Source organism: Phoenix dactylifera, unplaced genomic scaffold, assembly GCF_009389715.1.
Source record: "Phoenix dactylifera cultivar Barhee BC4 unplaced genomic scaffold, palm_55x_up_171113_PBpolish2nd_filt_p 001950F, whole genome shotgun sequence".
NCBI classification, from domain to species: Eukaryota; Viridiplantae; Streptophyta; class Magnoliopsida; order Arecales; family Arecaceae; genus Phoenix; species Phoenix dactylifera.
This window is the reverse complement of record NW_024069233.1, coordinates 1,344-19,716: the sequence shown is the minus strand read 5'-3', so window position 1 is coordinate 19,716 and position 18,373 is coordinate 1,344. Positions and strand designations below refer to the sequence as shown.

The 18,373-nt window shown below is 39.9% G+C and overlaps 2 protein-coding genes across 2 annotated transcripts; one reads left to right on the top strand and one right to left on the bottom strand.

The window, feature by feature from the left end:
• Nucleotides 1–2,211: 2,211 nt before the first annotated feature.
• Nucleotides 2,212–4,402, top strand: LOC103710069 (protein RICE SALT SENSITIVE 3). The gene is made up of 7 exons (XM_008795659.3): nt 2,212–2,420; nt 2,533–2,586; nt 2,688–2,846; nt 3,004–3,109; nt 3,247–3,288; nt 3,368–3,424; nt 3,776–4,402. The coding sequence occupies exons 1-7, from the start codon at nt 2,284–2,286 to the stop codon at nt 4,244–4,246; spliced, it is 1,026 nt and encodes a 341-aa protein (XP_008793881.2). The 5' UTR covers nt 2,212–2,283; the 3' UTR covers nt 4,247–4,402.
• A 5,671-nt stretch (nt 4,403–10,073) lies between these two features.
• LOC120109248 (kinesin-like protein KIN-4C) lies at nt 10,074–12,417 on the bottom strand. The gene is made up of 3 exons (XM_039122997.1): nt 12,326–12,417; nt 11,869–12,211; nt 10,074–10,751 (listed from the first exon to the last, which is right to left on the bottom strand). The coding sequence occupies exons 1-3, from the start codon at nt 12,415–12,417 to the stop codon at nt 10,455–10,457; spliced, it is 732 nt and encodes a 243-aa protein (XP_038978925.1). The 3' UTR covers nt 10,074–10,454.
• Nucleotides 12,418–18,373: the final 5,956 nt, after the last annotated feature.

The following is an 18,373-nucleotide window of genomic DNA, read 5'->3' as shown; positions in this document are numbered from 1 at the left end:
CTCCAATACCCACCTCACCGTTTCATCCCACTGTTTTCCAACACTCATATGAGATAGATAACAAAAAAATAAAAAGAAAAAAAAGAAAGATATGATCCCTTCAACGCTAAATACCCCATAACAAATCCATACCCATGCTACCCAACATGCTCCCCTTTTGTTTGTCACTCTCGCAGAGGTAGCCATGCACATATATAACCCTTACGTAGATTAAGAAGGTGGGCATATTAATTTGCCCTTTTGAAAGTCTCTGCACACTCACAAAAGAGGACGGAAAAAATTATTAGAATAGGCGTGGGTGCATGTCCTTGTCATGACCAAAGCTGGCTGTGCTTTTGGATGAATGGTGACTTTGGCTACATGGGCACTCATTCATGAGCACTTTGGGCTGTACAAGGCCTCTTTATCAAGTTTCATGAAGGGTCAAGGCGATGGAATGATGTGGATTAGACTTTAGGAGTTTTGAGTGATGATAGTGTGGGTCCAAGTTTTGCTGTTCATGTCAGCAGGGGGAGAGATTTGAAAGCTGTGTCATGATATCTCTGAAGTCATTTCCTCGTCATCATGCGATCTCGGAGGACAGGGTACACTGCTCCATTTCGAATGGCGTAGGGGTATCTTTTCTTCGTTTTTTTTCTTCGTCCCCCGGTTAAGCCAAGTACATTGAGGAAGGACTGGGCTTGGTATATACGCAGTCACAGTTTCCCATGCCATGATCCAAATGGATTGCTTTCTAGGTGGAAGCATTTAAGAGAGACATATGCACATTGTCTACGTGCGCATGGTCTTTTTTCTTTTCTTTTTTAATGTACGTAATCCGATCAACACAGAGAGTTCGATAGTTACGACCATCACAATAGCATTGCACCGTGGGCACATTAACAGCCATTTGGCCTTCTATCATTGTTCATAAAATTTTATATTAATTTTTTAAAAATAATTAAATAATATGATCTAAATATAGTACGCCAATAACATCAACATTTTGCTAGTATAAAGTGTTTTAATATATGCTTTCATGACCTACAGCACTATCAGCACGTGGCTGTTAACATAGACAAATGCCCAGCAGCAGATTGCTGCATATGTATCTTTGAGACATAAACCTTAACATAGGTAAGAAAAAGGATTATATCTTTTGTGCAAAGAAAAAGTTCACCTTCCCACTGTTGGATTGCACAATAATCGATGTAGTCGGCTGAATAAAGAAGTTCGAAGTGCTTTAAAATCTATGCAGGATGCGATTCAACGGTCGATGTCGCAAAAAAAAAATAATCATTTTTGTGCGAAAGATGCAACCCAAACCCTAGGTGAGTAACCATTTGCTCGTAATACTATGCTAGCATATCCAAGTAATATTTTCTGTCCAACATGGTAGGAGGAGATTGGGGTACTTCAAAGTGGGTTGATATTTTTTGTAGATATAGGAGATTAGGTCTTTAATGCCTTTTTAATGCTTCTTTAATGCTGAAGGGTCTTTTTGGAAAAAAGTAAAAATGGAGTGATTCCTGTCTCATGTAAAAGTAACTTTACAACTTTTCCGTCTCTCTCTTTTGAAAATTCCAACCAAATAAGAGGCATTTCATTACTTTTCCGTTGACCATATTTTTTTCCTTCTTTTTCCGCAAACCAAATGTACTCTTAGTGTTTTGCTTGTCCATAAGGAATTCAATTTCATATTCGTGTGCCCAAAGATTCATATATAGCCAAAACTTATTTGTTCTAAACAACTTCCTCGACTTATTAGAGTAAGTTCCTTTGTTTCCAGTTTGTCTCATCGTTGTGATGTAAAAATTCCTTATATTGTCCGCCTTTTCTAGCTTCACAAAATGGTCAACATCTTACTGTAAAGTGGTTGAATACAAATTCGTCGGTGACCGAATTTTAGAATGCAATAAAATGAAGTCCACCCTACGTGTTTGGCAGGACCTCATTTTGCGGTCTACGGAATATTAGGCTTGGCCGTGCTCTGACCCAATAATATTTCGGAGGGCAAGGACCGAAGAAGTCCAATGATGAACAACCTTGAAAGGTGGGGGTGGGAGAACGTGACCGGTGGAAACCGGGAGGAAAAAAGTGAGGCTCTAAGAGTCTAGATCACATTGGTAAAAGATTTAACTCATGTTTAAACTTGTAGCCGTAGGAGAATAGATTTGGGTATATATATATATTTGGGTATTGCTCCTTTGGAGGGTGGCCTTGCTAATAGGAGGATAGAGGGTGAGAATTTTCTTTCTCCTCCAAGGAATAGAGAAAGGGGAGTCCTATCTGTAAAACCTTTTAATGGAGGAGCAACTCAACCCCTTAGCTGCTACTCATCTCCTCCAGCACACACTGAGAAGCTTGTGCATCCATGACAACTCCCAGTGGGTCTATGCTGTGTTCTGGAGGATCTTGCCTAGGAATTATCCCCCACCTAAGTAAGAAGAAAACTAGAGCGAAAGAGTGCATTCCTTCTATTCAAGGCCACAATTTATTAGTTCATAGCTTGATGCACCATGTTTCTCAATGTTTCTCTTTCACTTTTTGCAGATGGGATCTCCAGGGAGGGCCTTATGACAGAACTAGAGCAAACAGAAGGAATTGGTATAAATTTGATTTCTTGTTTATACAGAAGCTTTCTCTCTCTCTCTCTCGCTCTCGCTCGCTCGCTCGCTCGCTCGCTCATGGCTTATAATGTGTTCCAGGATACTGGTGTGGGAGGATGGGTTCTGCAATTTTGCTGCTTCCTCATGCGAGCAGAGTTGCCCCGGGGGCTCCTCAGCCTACGAGCCTCAGCAGATGAAGGGCCTAAAACCTGAACTCTTCTTCAAGATGTCACATGAGATCTACAACTTTGGAGAAGGGTCCGTAGGAACGAAATTAGTGTGCTCCATCTAATCTTTTATTTCATATATTTCTTTTTTGGTTAATGGTTCCATCAAATATTTTCAAGCCCTTCTTCTACTTCTTCATGTGGTGCAATTTAATATTGGTCCAGTATTTTGTTCATCCTGCTCGCAGTTTGATTGGAAAGGTGGCTGCAGATCACAGCCATAAATGGGTGTTCCAGGAACCCCGGGATCATGAAATCAATTTCCTCTCCCCATGGAACGACCCTGCTGATTCTGTAAGTAGGCCTTCTCTTCCGCACCACTTATCACTTGCCCACATGAGCCGATTGTTTAGGTTTCAACACAGCTTATTTTGGGACTAGCTGATAGATTGCCAAAAAATTATTTCATCCTTTTGTGATCTTTCTTTCAGCACCCAAGGACTTGGGAGGCTCAGTTCCAGTCTGGTATCAAGGTCCAGCTCAGCACCATCCTTAATGTCACCATTTCCCTTACATCAAAGTTCTATACTAATTTGCTTCTAATTCATGCAGACAATTGCTCTGATTGCAGTCAGAGAAGGTGTTGTACAATTAGGAGCTGTTAACAAGGTCTCTCTCTCTCTTTCTCTCTCTCGGTAAACATTGCGGTGTTGAGGTCTCTTTCATGAAATGAAGGTAAACATTGCGGTGTTGAGGTCTCTTTCATGAAATGAAGAAAATTCACCTCCCCCACCTCCCACCACACACATCTACATCCCCATGCATGACAAGCATCACATTTGTGTACGCGGACGTGCATGTCGGTGCCGTGCATGGACGCGTAGAACACCTTTGTTCCAACCACAATGCCAAATTATAATGCTGGAATAGTAATAGTTTCTCCACTAGAGCAGCATAATGCTGTGAACTTGTCCTGGCTCAAATCCTTCATCATCATCTCTCTCTTCTATGGTAATGAAGGTGATGGAGGACATAAGCTCTGTGGTTCTACTGCGCAAGAAGTTCAGCTTGCTCGAGAGCATCCCAGGCGTCCTCCTGCCGCACCCTTCGGCGGCGGCCTTCCCTATGAGGATGGAATATGGGTGCAATGCATCTGAGAATTGGCCGGCGATGGCACCGCCCATGGAGTTCTACGACCACTACTTCAGCCCGCAGGTAAGGATCACCCCGTCAATGAGCAGCCTGGAAGCACTCCTCTCCAGGCTCCCCTCGGTGGGGCCTGCACCGTCCGGGTCCTCGACGGGGTACTACGAGATGCCGCCTGGGCTCGTGCCAGCTCCGAGGCCTCCAATGGGGTTGATGGGGATGGCCAAGGAAAAGATGGAGGAGTATGGGAATGAGAGAGGCATGGACTTTCGTGGGGAGAGCAGCAGCTCCGTGTCCTATTATCTCAATGCGACGCCGACTAAACCAAAGGAGGGCCAGTTTTGAGGAGGAACACCTTGAGCAAATAGAGAAACTGGCTGAGAGTAGGTGTTCTTCCAAGACTCCAAGTACTGAGAACTGTTCTTATGCTATGCAACTTCTTTCATCTTTTGTAGGCTTTGGTATCTACGAGGCCATGTCAGTTTGATCCAGTGGGTTTTTGCACTTCTCTTCTCAGCTCCCAAGAAATTAAGGACATGGTGTGTGCTAAGGGGAATAACAAATATGGTCATAAAAAACCGTACCAAAATGCATAAGCATTATTCACGGATTCGTATCCATGGCATTCCAGAAGAGATGCATCTACCTAGGAATCATTTCTTCAGTATTCTCTCGATGATGAGATGTGCGAAGTGCCGCATTATCGTTACGCTGACAAGAATAGCATGACGGGCCAACAAATCTTCTGAATTGGATAATAATTTGCTATAATTTGGTCTAGATCAGATAAAGGCTCGCAACTTGAATTTGATTTCCTGAAAGTATGCAACAGAGTGAGATATAATTTCCTAGATCATAAATCCGGGTGGAGCCTGTCTCCTGCCGTTCGTAATTTTTTTTTTAGAAAAAACTTGTATCGTGAATTGCCATCTTCTTACAATATCTAAACTCTAAAAAGGTTTGGAGTACTTCAAAGATTTGATCTCTGGTCTCAAAAGCTTGAACTAGTCTTTAAAATCTCATAGCAGACACTCTCTTGTTTAAACTTACCTTGCCAAATAATTTGATACGCTATTAAATGGTTAATATTAGGTTGCTACTTGACCCAGGAGTGGCCCAATGTATTTGGGGGCTAATAAGGCCATTTTTTCTTTGAGGCATTTTCTGCAGTGGACCAGCCTAAGACGAACTCACAGGGAGCTTTTTTTCTTTTCATTTTGTCATCGAGGCCTTTCCTGCGGTGGGCTTTCTTTGGGCCAGGGCCTTAGGCAACCGCTTAAGTCGCCTAAGGGTTGGGTTGGCCCTAAGTTGACCGTCGCAAAATACTCCATAGCCAACTCAAATTTAACAGAAAAAGAGTTTGGATGATGAGTGATGACTAAGAGAAGTAGGGAGTTCAGAAAATACATATAGATGAGTGATAGCATCTAGTCAAGTTAATTTTGGCAACTGGTTCTGTGGTTAGACTTGTGCGCGCGCGCGCGCGCGCGAGAGAGAGAGAGAGAGAGAGAGAGAGAGAGAGAGAGAGAGAGAGAGAGAGAGAGAGAGAGAGAGAGAGAGAGAGAGAGTCTACTGCACCATCTTGACGCATCAAGACCCATATTGTAGTGAGATTGCGGCTTCTGCCAATACATGTGATCCAATGCTTCATGGTCATCCCATAATACATGGGTGATTGTGATTACAAGCCGGACCATAAAGTTTGATCACTGACCTTGAGACGATCCGATCTCTTTCTGTATAAATGCAAACATGCATGTGTATTTATGTAAAAGCCTAATGATCTAATGCACCATCTAATGGGCCAGCAACTACTTGATTTCACTCAAGCCAGCAGACTGCTGGGGACTAAATCAGAGTAACTAATCCAGAACATCTTCCTCTTGAGCAACTATCAGCTAAGAGAAGCTTTTGCAGCCTAGAACTATAGGCTAAATCAGCTAGGCCGCAAAAACTAAGAGAGCCAATCCAAGACTAGAACATTTCATTACTGATGTTTGTAGAACTTTCTATGCTGCACTAATTAGATCTTGCTTCCCTGACAGCCAAATTGGACTCATGACTGGATTCCACTAAAGTTCCACTATGAATGTTTAGGGCCCAATCTACAACTTATAGTTCTTGACCCTGCCAACAACTAGGGAGCATCCTATTTGTCAGAGCCGAGTGCAATATAGCAAACATGCATCTCAAAATCCACTGCATATTGATTTCTCAACAAAGGAAAAAATAAAAAAAAAGATGCACTGCATGTTGCAAGATAATTTCCATAATGCAAACTTAGTTTCCACATCATGGTTGGCCTGAAAATGCTTTTCAACATTTAGGCCTTCTCAACTAGGTATGTTGTTCTCAGCCCTTGATTTTAATGACCATTTTATTTTTACTTGCTAACATGTATCTAAAACAATCCTGTGTAGTGTAACTATCAATATGGAATGCTGTGTGTGAGGACCATGCGAGTGTGTATTTAGTTATGCTTTGGGTAGAACTTGGATATTTATACAAGACTAAAAATCTAAATAATATTAATGAGCGATCCGGTCCCTTGATGAGATAAGAATCCTGCAAGTCAAGCCAGGAAGCACTTTGAAAGTGGCATTGATGTGCGCCCGCAAAGCTAGACAAGGAAGATCGCTCATTAAAGAATCGTCGCCTTTATCCTTTGTTACAGGGAAAGATAAATCTCTAAACATAAATCTCTTTTAGTGATTTCATCTTTCTTTACCATCTTTTTGGGGATTCCGTGCCGCTCAATATATTCTCTAAGGAATAATGGCATTCGGAGGACTGGCTTTTCAGTTCAAAGGCTGCGAACGAGTCCTTGAATCAGCTGCCTTAGAAATAGTTATCCCAAACTCGGCTGGTTATCTAACAATGTCATGCATTCAGCTCACACTACGGCTGCTACCACATACGAGCATATAGATGATGAAACAAGCCTTCTCTTTGATTACTTTGGTTCATACGATTTTTATCCTTTTCAACAAATTGTTTTTTTTCTTCTTTTAAATCCAGTTTTTCCCTCTGCTGTGGCTAACTCATGATTATGTTGACCATTGATCACATCTTTTAATAGAACATCTTTTCTCAAAGAGAGAAAAGCTTTTAGCAGAACGTCAAATAGTGGATACCATTAAAATTCCCGAGGTTTACAGATTTGCATCATGAGGGCCTATTGACTATGGACAGAGAGATCAACTATGGAATCCAAATTAAAACATTATAGGTTATCATTGCCCATGCTGCAGAGGGCTTTCAAGATATCCCTGTTATTTATTTGTTCATAAACCTAAAAATGAAATGCTTGTAGACCAGTAATATTTGCTAGAATTATAACTCCTTGCTTACCGCAACAAATCTTTTTAACCCCTTTGGATTTTCTGAGCAGATTCCTTCTTCATATCCTTCTCTATATATCCATTTAGCAATTTGCTGCTCTTCAGATCGATCAGCTATTCCATAAGGCCTAATTAACTCACCCATCATAATCTGAACTCGAACATGATGCACTTAGAACTTCATGCAAGGAACTTGGTCAGCCCATGTTTCACTGCTGCAGTTTCTTCCTTCATTGGCGCAGTTGTTCAAACAGATATATAAATGCAGAATTCCTATGAGCACTGTCCAAAAATTGTAGAGCAATAGCGTTGTCGTTGTTAATTGTTATTCTCAAGGAAATAAGTTAGACAATATGAAATAGTTTGAATTATTTTTATTTGTAATCTCCGCGACGGAATTTAAGCGACCTGTATCTCTTTCTCCATTTTGTTGATTTAAAGAGACGATTTTTCACATAGGTGTCTATTTTAATTTCATTTTACTAAAATATATCACATCTTTTTCCTATGTTAGAAATTATCTCTTTTGAACTTTTCTGGAGCATTATACTCTCAACCCTCAAATCAGTGCACAAAAATCTCTGCAAAAATCTCTGTTATCATAAAACAAACTCCCGTATTAGGACTCCATCCTGGAAGTTGACTTCAATTTATCATGATTTTGAACTTATTCCTTTCTGAACGTGACACGACACTACACTTCGACTTTATTGTATTACATCAATGAAAGTGTATGTATGTATGTATATATATATATATATATATATATATATATATATATGAGCCTCCAGTGTAGTCCTGAATCCCGACCCCTCTTCTCGTTTCTTTCATTTCTTTATTTCTCTCTCTTAAAATGCAGGTGCACTGCACGTGCTAGGGAAACATGATGGTTAATATGCTTGTATTGAACGCGAGCACAACTTGATACACATGGAAATCATCTTTATAATAGTCATGAGGACGAAAAAAAATAAAAATTTGATAAGGCTCAAAAAGAGTTGCATTTTATGAATTGGGGTTTATTTCAACATTCATACCTCTCTACCTAATAACTAGAGCTTCTGAGGTTGGTTCTTGAACGACGTATCTAAGTATTTAACCCTAGATAATTATAGTGTAAGTCTCTATTTTAGATTGATGAAGAGAATATTGGTCATCCTGACCTCAGGTTGTTCTGATCTTCTTGACCAAGGTGAATGAACTCAATATTGGCCGACGTGCTATTCTAGTTAGTCTGACCTTAGAGTAACGCCAGAGATCATTGAGAGAGTTGCAATTATGGTATTGGCAATGATCGATCGAACTTGGCCATAAACACATAATCAACATCGTAGAGAGTCGTTACCATTCATTAAGCAAATAAAGCTAGCTATCGCTATGCAATTATTACGCTTTCCGATGAATAAAATAACAAACACTCACCCCATCCTATATATAGAGGTGACCGGAGGACTCTGACATAAGCATTCTCAAGCTCTATCTTTCTCTAGAACTCTTCTGCTCTCTCTCTCTCTCTTTCTCCCGTTGTTGCTCTAGATCTCTGTTAACTTAAGCATCGAAGGGTCTCATGTCTGAAACCTTCCAGCAAGTGAACTTTTTTGCAAATCATGCTAGCGTTCTAAAGCGACAGAATTAAGTTATCGGCATCCTAACGCTACTCCTTAGTGTACCTCGAATGGTGACTGAACTCAACTCGAATCATAACAGCAACAAGTCTGAAAAATGCATTTCTAAACATGAAAATAAAATATTTTTTTCTTGCAAAACCATCGCATTAAAATAAAAAAATCATACTTGCTATATATTTGTCATTTGAACCAAGAATAAATTGAAGGATAATTTTCAAAACAAACTCAATATTTGTGCACTTGTTAAGCTTAATCCTTACCCTCTCTATAGTATCTATTTCGGTCGCAATATTGCAATGGCTATTCCAATTCCATGGCGAATAGGGATTACCGAATAAAATTCAACACTCCGTGCATCACATTAATCTCTGAATCTCAGGCAGGAGAGGGTGAAAAACATCAAGGGCATGAACACGGTCATACCCTGCTTGAGATAAAATTGCAATTGCAAGTCTATTGCCATCCAAAACGTCTCCCAACCTCCACATCGCCCAAACTACTACAATCCATTTTGAAGGACGCACGGCCAAAATCAGGCCTCTATCAAGACAAGCGACAAGAGAAGGGAGCTCTACTAACGTAGGAGTGAAAATGGATTAGATAATTTCTGTTCAAATTCGTTTTGGTATCCAAAACTATCCGAATATAGATAAACATTTAAGCATCCGACTAATATCTGTATCTATATCCGTAAAAAAAAAATGAATATAAATATAGATAGATAACTATCTGATCCCTATTCAAATATCCGATTCTATTTGTAATTTTATTTAATTTTATATAACACTCGTAAACTTTAATAAAAATAAATAATCATATTAATATGCTATTAATTTGATTTACTATTTACCAAATAATATCTTTAATTCAGTAGTCATAAAATTTAATCATTTTTGTATTTATATCCATATTTTTCGTATCAAATTTATATCCGTATTCATTTAAAATAAATATAAATATAAATTTTTGCAACCAATTAACATACATATTTATATTTGTATTCATCAAATAAAATAAATATAGAAATAGATATGAATATACTAGTGCTCAATCTCTATCCAACCCAATTTCAGTCCTTGGTGGCTGTGTCACCTAACAAGCGCCGGATGAGCAAAGAAAGGTAAGTGGGTGGCAGCAGCCACTGCAGTAAATAGTTCGGGATTGAATCATGAAACAATCAGAGAACGGATAAATGTAAATTGAAATAATTTTTTCCAGTTTTCGGCAGCCAATAATCAAAATAATTGTCAAAAGAAACAACCGATTCTCTGGATGAATACATCGCATAAGGATCCAACCTTTTCTACTCCCATCAAAGATATTTTGATTACAAGGCTTCACCGGAGAATACATGCGAAGCAGTTCCAGATCCCAGATTAATCCTCACTATGGCTTCCAATGAAAAAGGCCAGCTTTCTCCCTCATGCATTCTCCAAGGAGAGTTCATCCGATGCATCCATTGCCACTGAGCATGGGTACAACAGCACACAACAATATCATTTGCAACAGCGGATAACTCAGCAGAAACTAACCAGACGGTTAGGGGGAAGAAATGATAGGATAATTAGATCATATGGATCTCTCTCATCTGCTGCCTTCTAAAAACCGGACCAGCGATCTTGAAGGAATGTTGCCCCTACCATCCTTGTTGCTACCCACAGACCCATCATCATTCACAGAATCCGGATCTGTAAGGGGAGGGTTGTCAACCAAGAGCACAGAATCCATTGCTCGTGGTAGTCTAAGGGGAACATCAACCCTAGTCCTAGGAGCTTCATTGCTTTCTGGCATGGGGGATGGAAAAGGTTCGGATGGAATGAGCTGAATTGTTGACTTGCGCCATTTCTTCCTCCGGCTTTGCTGAGACACATTTTTATGAACCTAAACAATAGCAGTTTGAGTTAGCATGTCCGTGCTTACTATCTAAAAAAGGGTATCTGACATTGATAGCATTCAGCACATGTAACAATGTCTATGCATAATAGAAGGCTGCATGACTTGCATGAAATAAATCAACTTCAGCAATTTGAGGATACAACATAATCAATAAAACTTCTGGTATTAAATCGAAGCACAAATTTTGCATCTAAGCCAATACTTCATCAACAATAGTCATTTTCATCAGCTAGAGATCAAATGCTACATATCACCGAAGCAAATAAATCTTCATTATCAACACTTCAAACTAAGACAAGGTTTTGGGAATCAATTTAACCCAAGAATTTTATATTTTCATGACTAATAGCAATGGCAAGACGATCTATTATCATCTCCGACGAAAAACATAGGCTTCTGCATTTTGTTGATTGAAATAGTCTCCTAAATTATTATCCTGATGTTTGCACATAACTGAGATGTTTACATTGAAAATGGAAAACTATGATTGCTTGAACGCCCATTAAAGAGTTAATAAAGTACCAGGGTTTTTATACAGTAAAAATTTATTGCAGGGTTTTGTGAAGGGGTTTGACTCTTGACTACTACTACAGAAACAATTCAGATATACCAGAGAAAAATTCAAATTCTAGGCCATTGAATGTTCACACACCCTCGTACTAGTGCTTGCATCTTTCTGATAGGTACATATGTTTATATACACTCATACACTCTTGATAAAAAAGAAAACTTTATAAATAATTAAATTTCCAGTCATACATGCAGATTTTTTCAAAAATTTTATATAATAAATAATAATGTTGTTTGGAAAGTAATGACTTGGTACTCTGAAAAGCAAACATCAAACCCCATAAAAATTCATGTTGAAATATATTAGTTCAGTAGTTAAGCAAAAGTATTTATGGAAAAGCCTACAAAGAAGATGCAAAGTGTTGCTTTAAACTAAGAGAGCAAGAATATTACAGCGGCCTAATTATTTGCAGGCTGATAATAGAATATACTTCAGTACAATCAATCAGGCAGTGCTGCTGTTTTGATGTTCTCAATGCAGGAATAAAGATGAGTATTGAATACTGGATCCTGGAAACAAAATAAGACATACCACGGTATTCGCAATATCAGACAGGGGCTTTCTTGGCTGCATATCTTGATTTTCTTTGGCTAACCACTCGCTCAGAGCACTCTGAAGCAGCATGGCTCCATTAGAAACCAGTCCTCTGCTCTTCTTATCAAGATGATTTAATGAAGAATGACTTCCATCATTCTCTGTTCCGTCTGCAAGGGATGCTTCTTCCAACTCCTTCTTAACGACACCACCTTCTCTGTTACTGCATCTTGAAGGTATGCACCCACAAGAAGTGGTGCATGGACTACCAGCAGCTTGGCATTCGCATTTCTTAGTTTTACAGAATGAGATCTGTGAACAAGAGCAACACTGATCAAACCTATTCTTTTAAACTTTAGGTTTTCCACCCTCTCTAGATATATCTGATTTCGAATTTTCCAGAAAATGAGCATCTTTCAAGTGGAACTTCTTTTTTCGAGCTGCTTTAGAACACTTTTTCACCATCTTCTTTCCAGATTCTACCCAATCTTCATCACCCAAGTCAGATTCAAATTCATCTGACTCCTCAGTATCAGATATGTCCATGTCGTCCAACAAATCTAGAGTATTACTAGCTCGGTTGAACAACTGGGAAGTTTGTGGACCCTATACCAAATTGATACTTATTAGACATGAATGATATTGTTCAGAAAACAACTATGAGTGAAAATTTGCAATTTTAGCTTACTTATAAAAAAAATTGCAACTGCATGATCACAAGAGATCCTCTAAGTGAGAACGGATCACATGTAAATAAGCCTCATACAACAGTATATATCATGTTATGACCAGGCATTCGAGACACATTGTCACAAAATAAATCTAGACAGCAGGATCTCTAAAACAGTGCATATAAAGAGATCCTAAGTTTTTTTTCCATCACGAGTGCATATAGAACCAGAAACAATATAACATTTATGACCAAAAACTTTAATTAAAAGTAGAATCATGAAACCACGACTGCTGAATAGAGGAATATACATTCCAAGAAAATATAAACAAGTTGATGGTAGCAGGTAGATTACAAAATTAAGCAAAAGTGAACAGAGATTAAATAATACCACCCTACAAGGTGCACATGATGAAAGGCAATATGCATAAGCCAGATACCTTGCACAGAGCATAGGCATGCCCATCTTCTCCAGAGCCAGAGATATGGGCCCCAAAAACTTCCAGCAGATCCCTTAGAATTTCTATTCGAAGAAGATTTCTATTTAAATTAAAATAAATTACATAATCAGACAAGGAAAAGAATTGATAAAAGATATGGTAATGAAACAGAATCACGGCAATGTCAACAAAAAAATGAAAGTCGATCAAAAGCTAAGATAAAAAAAGAAGATAGCACAGCATAAGTGAGAAAACTGACACATACCTGAAGACAGGTTATGATAAAAACAACAAAGGAAGAAACTCTATGAATCAGAATATTGCACAATATCAGGGCCATTACCATATTGCATGAATGAAAATTTTGAAGCAGATGGAAGGTAAGACCACAAGCATATGAGTAAAATAAACAAATAAGAGAGACTAGCAGAAGCCACGACAGAAGAAAAAGTAAGGAATAGCAACTGATATGGCTTTTGACATGTGCCATGAGGGATTAACAAACAGTAATTATTTGGTCTGACTAAAAGCTATTCTAGTGATGAAGATTTACATTCAATTTTTCAATTTAGCCAAAGGTAAAAAGGAGAGTTCTAATTCAAGAGTCAAGACACCCCTCACACAAATCAGAAGCATAGACTCACTTTAATTGCATCCTTAACCCCTGCCAAGACACGACCAAATGGTAGCATAAAGCTATAAAAGCTCAAACTTATTTTTTCATATTGTATGTGTTGCCTTACACAACATATCTTATATCTTGCACCATGCAATTACAGTCATAACCTTGGAGATGAGTGCAAATGACATTATTTACAGGACGCACATGATATGCAAAAAGTTGACCAGATACCTCCATTCATTTGATCTCACATTATTTACTGAGGGCAATGTATTTCATTTTACTTCTAGACTATGTGAGATAATTCATAATGCCAACCTGATGATCGATTTAAGGCTCATTAATATGGGATGGCGATTGACGTGAAAGTATTATGATTATGGCTTGAATGGAGTTAATTCCTTCTAAAGTCTTGAGTTAAGGAAAGACCCTCTTTTGAAAATTAAACTGTGAAAGCAGTCATCTCTCATCTGATTGTAAGCAGTTCATTCATGCCAACAGATGACTGATTATAGAATCTCGATTTCTGCATGGGATTTTCTCAGTCGTTTCATGTGACCGCAAGCAACTCTAATGCTAGAGAGAGTTTATTAAATCATGGATCCAGTCAAAGGTGAAACAACATATTCTAGTTCAACAAGTGAGACACCTGTAGCGAATATGAAATAGAAATGAAGAAATCAAAACAAATCTCAGAAATTTGAGACCACAATTATGATGCCATCGGTCATAAAATCTAGAATGAACTTACAAAGAGAAAGTAGTTTCCATATTCATGGACTGCATTAGAAAGTTTAGTAGTAACATAAGGAAATGCCAACTTGGAGACAGTTGAAACATATTGATTTTCCGATAAGCTAAATCACCAATTTTTTTTTTTTTTTTGTTGGGGGGGGGGGGGGGGGGGGGGGGGGGGGGGGGGGTGCGTGAGTTAACCTGCTGGTTTTGCTTATGCAGTTCCACAATTTGTGCTTCCAACTGTTTTTCCAGGTTCTTAAGTCTAACCACCTTTTCCTTTAGCTTACTCCTTCTCTCTGCTATTCACCCCTTTATCCCAAAATTGGCACCTAAAAAGGAATAAAGTGAAAGAGCATGTTAAGTTGCAGCAACTTGCCAGATATACAAGCGTTGTGGTGGTTCTTTGTCACTTAAAGATACTATAAGTATTTGTTTTCATTAGTATATATAAAATCTGTTTACATAGATGATAGATCAATATATAGAAATCCATATTTCCATTCCACTTGTTTATTAAGTCAAGGAAAACACAGTCAACTGCAATGCGAGAACCAATTTGGAAAAGAAAGGATTTGTAAACTTAACACAAGCCTCAAAATGCAGAAAATGTTACAGAAAACTACAAAATAGACCATTGAAAATAGATAAACTTTCATATATAGATTTTTGGCACTGTCAGTACCACAAAGAGAACTTTATCAAACAAGATAACTACCATAAACTAGAGAAAAAATTTCATAAAGGTCAGAATAAGCAAATCATTGAACTCCACCTAATTAACAAGGTTTCTAAATTAATATAAACGAGTTAATCCCATGTTCAGGAAAACCTACAATTCCAAAATCCTTCTCAGGAGCACACTGCAGTTTTTCAGGTTGAGGTCCCACTGCCAATGGCCAAGACCTCAACTTCTCAAAAAAATTCTTTTTTTTTGAGGCAGAACATAACCAAGAGCCATCAGAACAAAAGAAATAGCATTGCTTAGAGCAAAAATTCCATAAAGGGTCCAAAAAGGAAACTAGAAAAAAAAAGGCTTGAAAAACCCAATCAGTGGAACTTCAAGAAACGTCTGAGATTAAAATAAGTCTTACAAAACAAAGAACTTCTCATATATTATATCAAAATGATTCAGGTAACCAAACATAAAAGAAGAGGGGAAAAGAAAAAAGATAAACGTTACACAAGAGCAATACAAACCTGAGGCTCCCAGGAACAACGGTGACACAATCAGTGCACCCCATGAGGAGTTCCGTGGTGATTAAAGGCCAGATGTTAACGGCAACCTTGACGCATTCCTTCTGTGATGCCTTCGCCTCATCCGAGCTCTCCATCAGTAGCGCTCAACGCAAGATCACAGGGCAAGAAACCTCAAGAAGCTTCGAAACCCTAAAATCCAAACACAAAAGCTTAGAAATTCTTGAAATCAGATCCGAAACCGCCAAGAACAAAGAATTTTCCAACAAGGGACACCAAAACCTCAATTGTGACGGACAATCAAGAAAAGAAACAGCGAACGGAAGGAAAGATCGGGTAACGGCGACATCGGACCGGAAACGATCGAAGAGGGGCGAGTGGAAGATGTTACCTTCGAGAAATCTGGGGAGAAAGAGAAAAACTAAGGCTAGGGTTTTCTTTCTTTCGTTCCTCGCCGTCTCTTTTCGGCGGACGTGGAGATCGGAGGTGGCGAAAGAGAGAGAAGCCAGAGAACAGCACAGGCGAACGGGTGAGAGCCCGCTAACGATTTGAAAATGGTGGGGTGGAGGTCACGTGACCAGAAGGCCTTGGGTCGCGAATCTAAGAGGCTTGCACGTGAGATCCTTGGCTGTACTTATTTCAGATAATAGTAAATGACTATAATACCCTTCCCAGGGATTCTATTTCCTTCGAAGCCGGGGTTCTCCGCCGTTGCGGATTCGAATTTAAATAAGTGAAATGACTCATATACCCTTAATTTTTTTATTATTCCATTTTTTAAAAGTCCCCCCGGAGGGGGGCTTTGGGGGGTAACGTTCCATAGCCTAAGGAAGGGGAGGGGGTTCGGGGGAGGGGAAACCATCCCATCCCCTGATATCCCGAAAGTTCCCGAACCTAAAGCCAGCTGTGGTAGTGGTAGTATAGTAGCCCTCGAGAAGGCGTGCGCGGACCTGGTCCTTCCTCTCTTTGTGGGGTAATGGGCCTAATAAGAGCTTTAGCGCCCCCCTGCGCGTGTGTTCCGTTCCTCCCCCCATAGAACTTTCTATGGACGGGGCTGAATTGCTTTCTGCACCTTAGCGCGCTGCTGCTTTGCTGCGCCTCCTCTTCCGACTGCACTGCATGTTGGGGGTATCTTGGGAGGTGCGGCTTCGAACAGAATCTCTAAAGCCTCCCGTTCCGCCCGACTGACTATTAGGGGGGGGGGGGGGGGGGGGGGGGGGCTCGACTCAGTCGTCTTCTTGGTCTCGGAATTCATCCCAAGAAGGATTTCTCGCCTGACTTCTCTGGCTCTAGCTACCTTGACTAACCGACCTCACCTTCCCTTCTGGTTGGCTCGCTCGTTCTCCACCGCTCCACGTTTCGAAGCTTCGGCTTGACCGCCTGCTCAATCAAAATCGGGGCTTTCTGCAGTCAGTTCCATTCACCTTGTCTTTTTTCCGAATGATAAGGAGAAAAAAAAGATTGGGTCAAAAGAAAATGCTATTTTGGAGTTTTATCAACAATTTGCTTGTGTAGATGAGGAAAGATCTCCAGAGATTCCTATCTCATTCCATTCCAGTGGCTCGACCAGTAACCAATGGCGAAAACTAAAAAATCCATGGTTTCCCGGTAGAACCCCATTTCGACCAAGTTCCAGAACCGAATAAAAGAAGCGGTTTTTCGCACAGCTTGTTCATAGTGCAGGTCCCACTTTTATATCGTATTTGGTCGAAGAAGCATCGGACAGGTTGGAGTTCCTACCTTCTTGGGACTCTTCTGCTACCAATGAAACCGAAAGAAAAGAAAAACCAGTGCCGTTTCGTATAGATCGAGACGCAGTACTTTTTCTTTACTTCTTCCATACTAGGAAGAATGGAAGGAAATCGTTCGATAACACTTCTTCCTTTTTTCTTTTTTATTTTTCAATGATATCCGACGCCCGTTCCAACTCTTTCATTTCATAGAAGTTCTTCTTCTTAAGAAGCAAATAGCATTTCCTATTGATTTGTCCCCTGGACTAGACCTATGTTGATTCTGAATTATCCTATTCATAGGGTTTTTTCACATCAGCTCCAAACTCCCGAAATCTAAGCAAGGATCAAAGAAGTTCGAGACAAGACCGTTTTTTTTTTCGTTGGTTCCAAACCAGTTTTGGTCTAGGCATAAATGGAGTCTTGAGCTTCCCTATCGTTCCGGGTTTTTTTAGAGCAAGATACCAACCAAGTCAAGGGCTTGAGGTGCAGTAGAAGGAGCTGACTTATTGATGGCTCGGTTCGACGCTTTCCTTTTGGGCTAACAGAGCCTTGAGAATGTCGTGAGTGGTTGGTTCAGGCGGAACCGGGATTTCGGGTTCATCTGACATAGTCAATACAATAGGGGATTCAGAATTCGGGGGTGTAACTTCTTCTACACGAACCAGTCGGCGAGATGGGCGGACCCAGAACGGTTCAAGGGGAACTTTCTTGCGAGATGGAATGATGTTCAACAAAAATGTGCCCTCCTTGACTCGGAGACAGACGTGGGCGAAGGTTCGTCAATGATTAGCCTGTCCCCAGCCCAAGTTAAGTATAAACAGACTGAGAGGGTTCCTCAGATCCTACCCTCGACAAAAAGTCCAATGGGATGGGACTCTATGGGATCTAATCGAACATCAGTGTGTTGGGTTTCAATCATGCAGATCTCTATGATCCCACTTGGTATAAAGTGGTCGGGCAGAGTCCGGTCTTTATTCGGAGTTGTATTGGCCTGGGTGCCCTTTCACCCTAGGCCCTTTTTTCTGCTATGGGGTCTGACAAGTCTTGGCTCATCATTGCATCTTGCTGTCGTCCTAGGCCTCTCCATTGAAACAAATGAGATTGT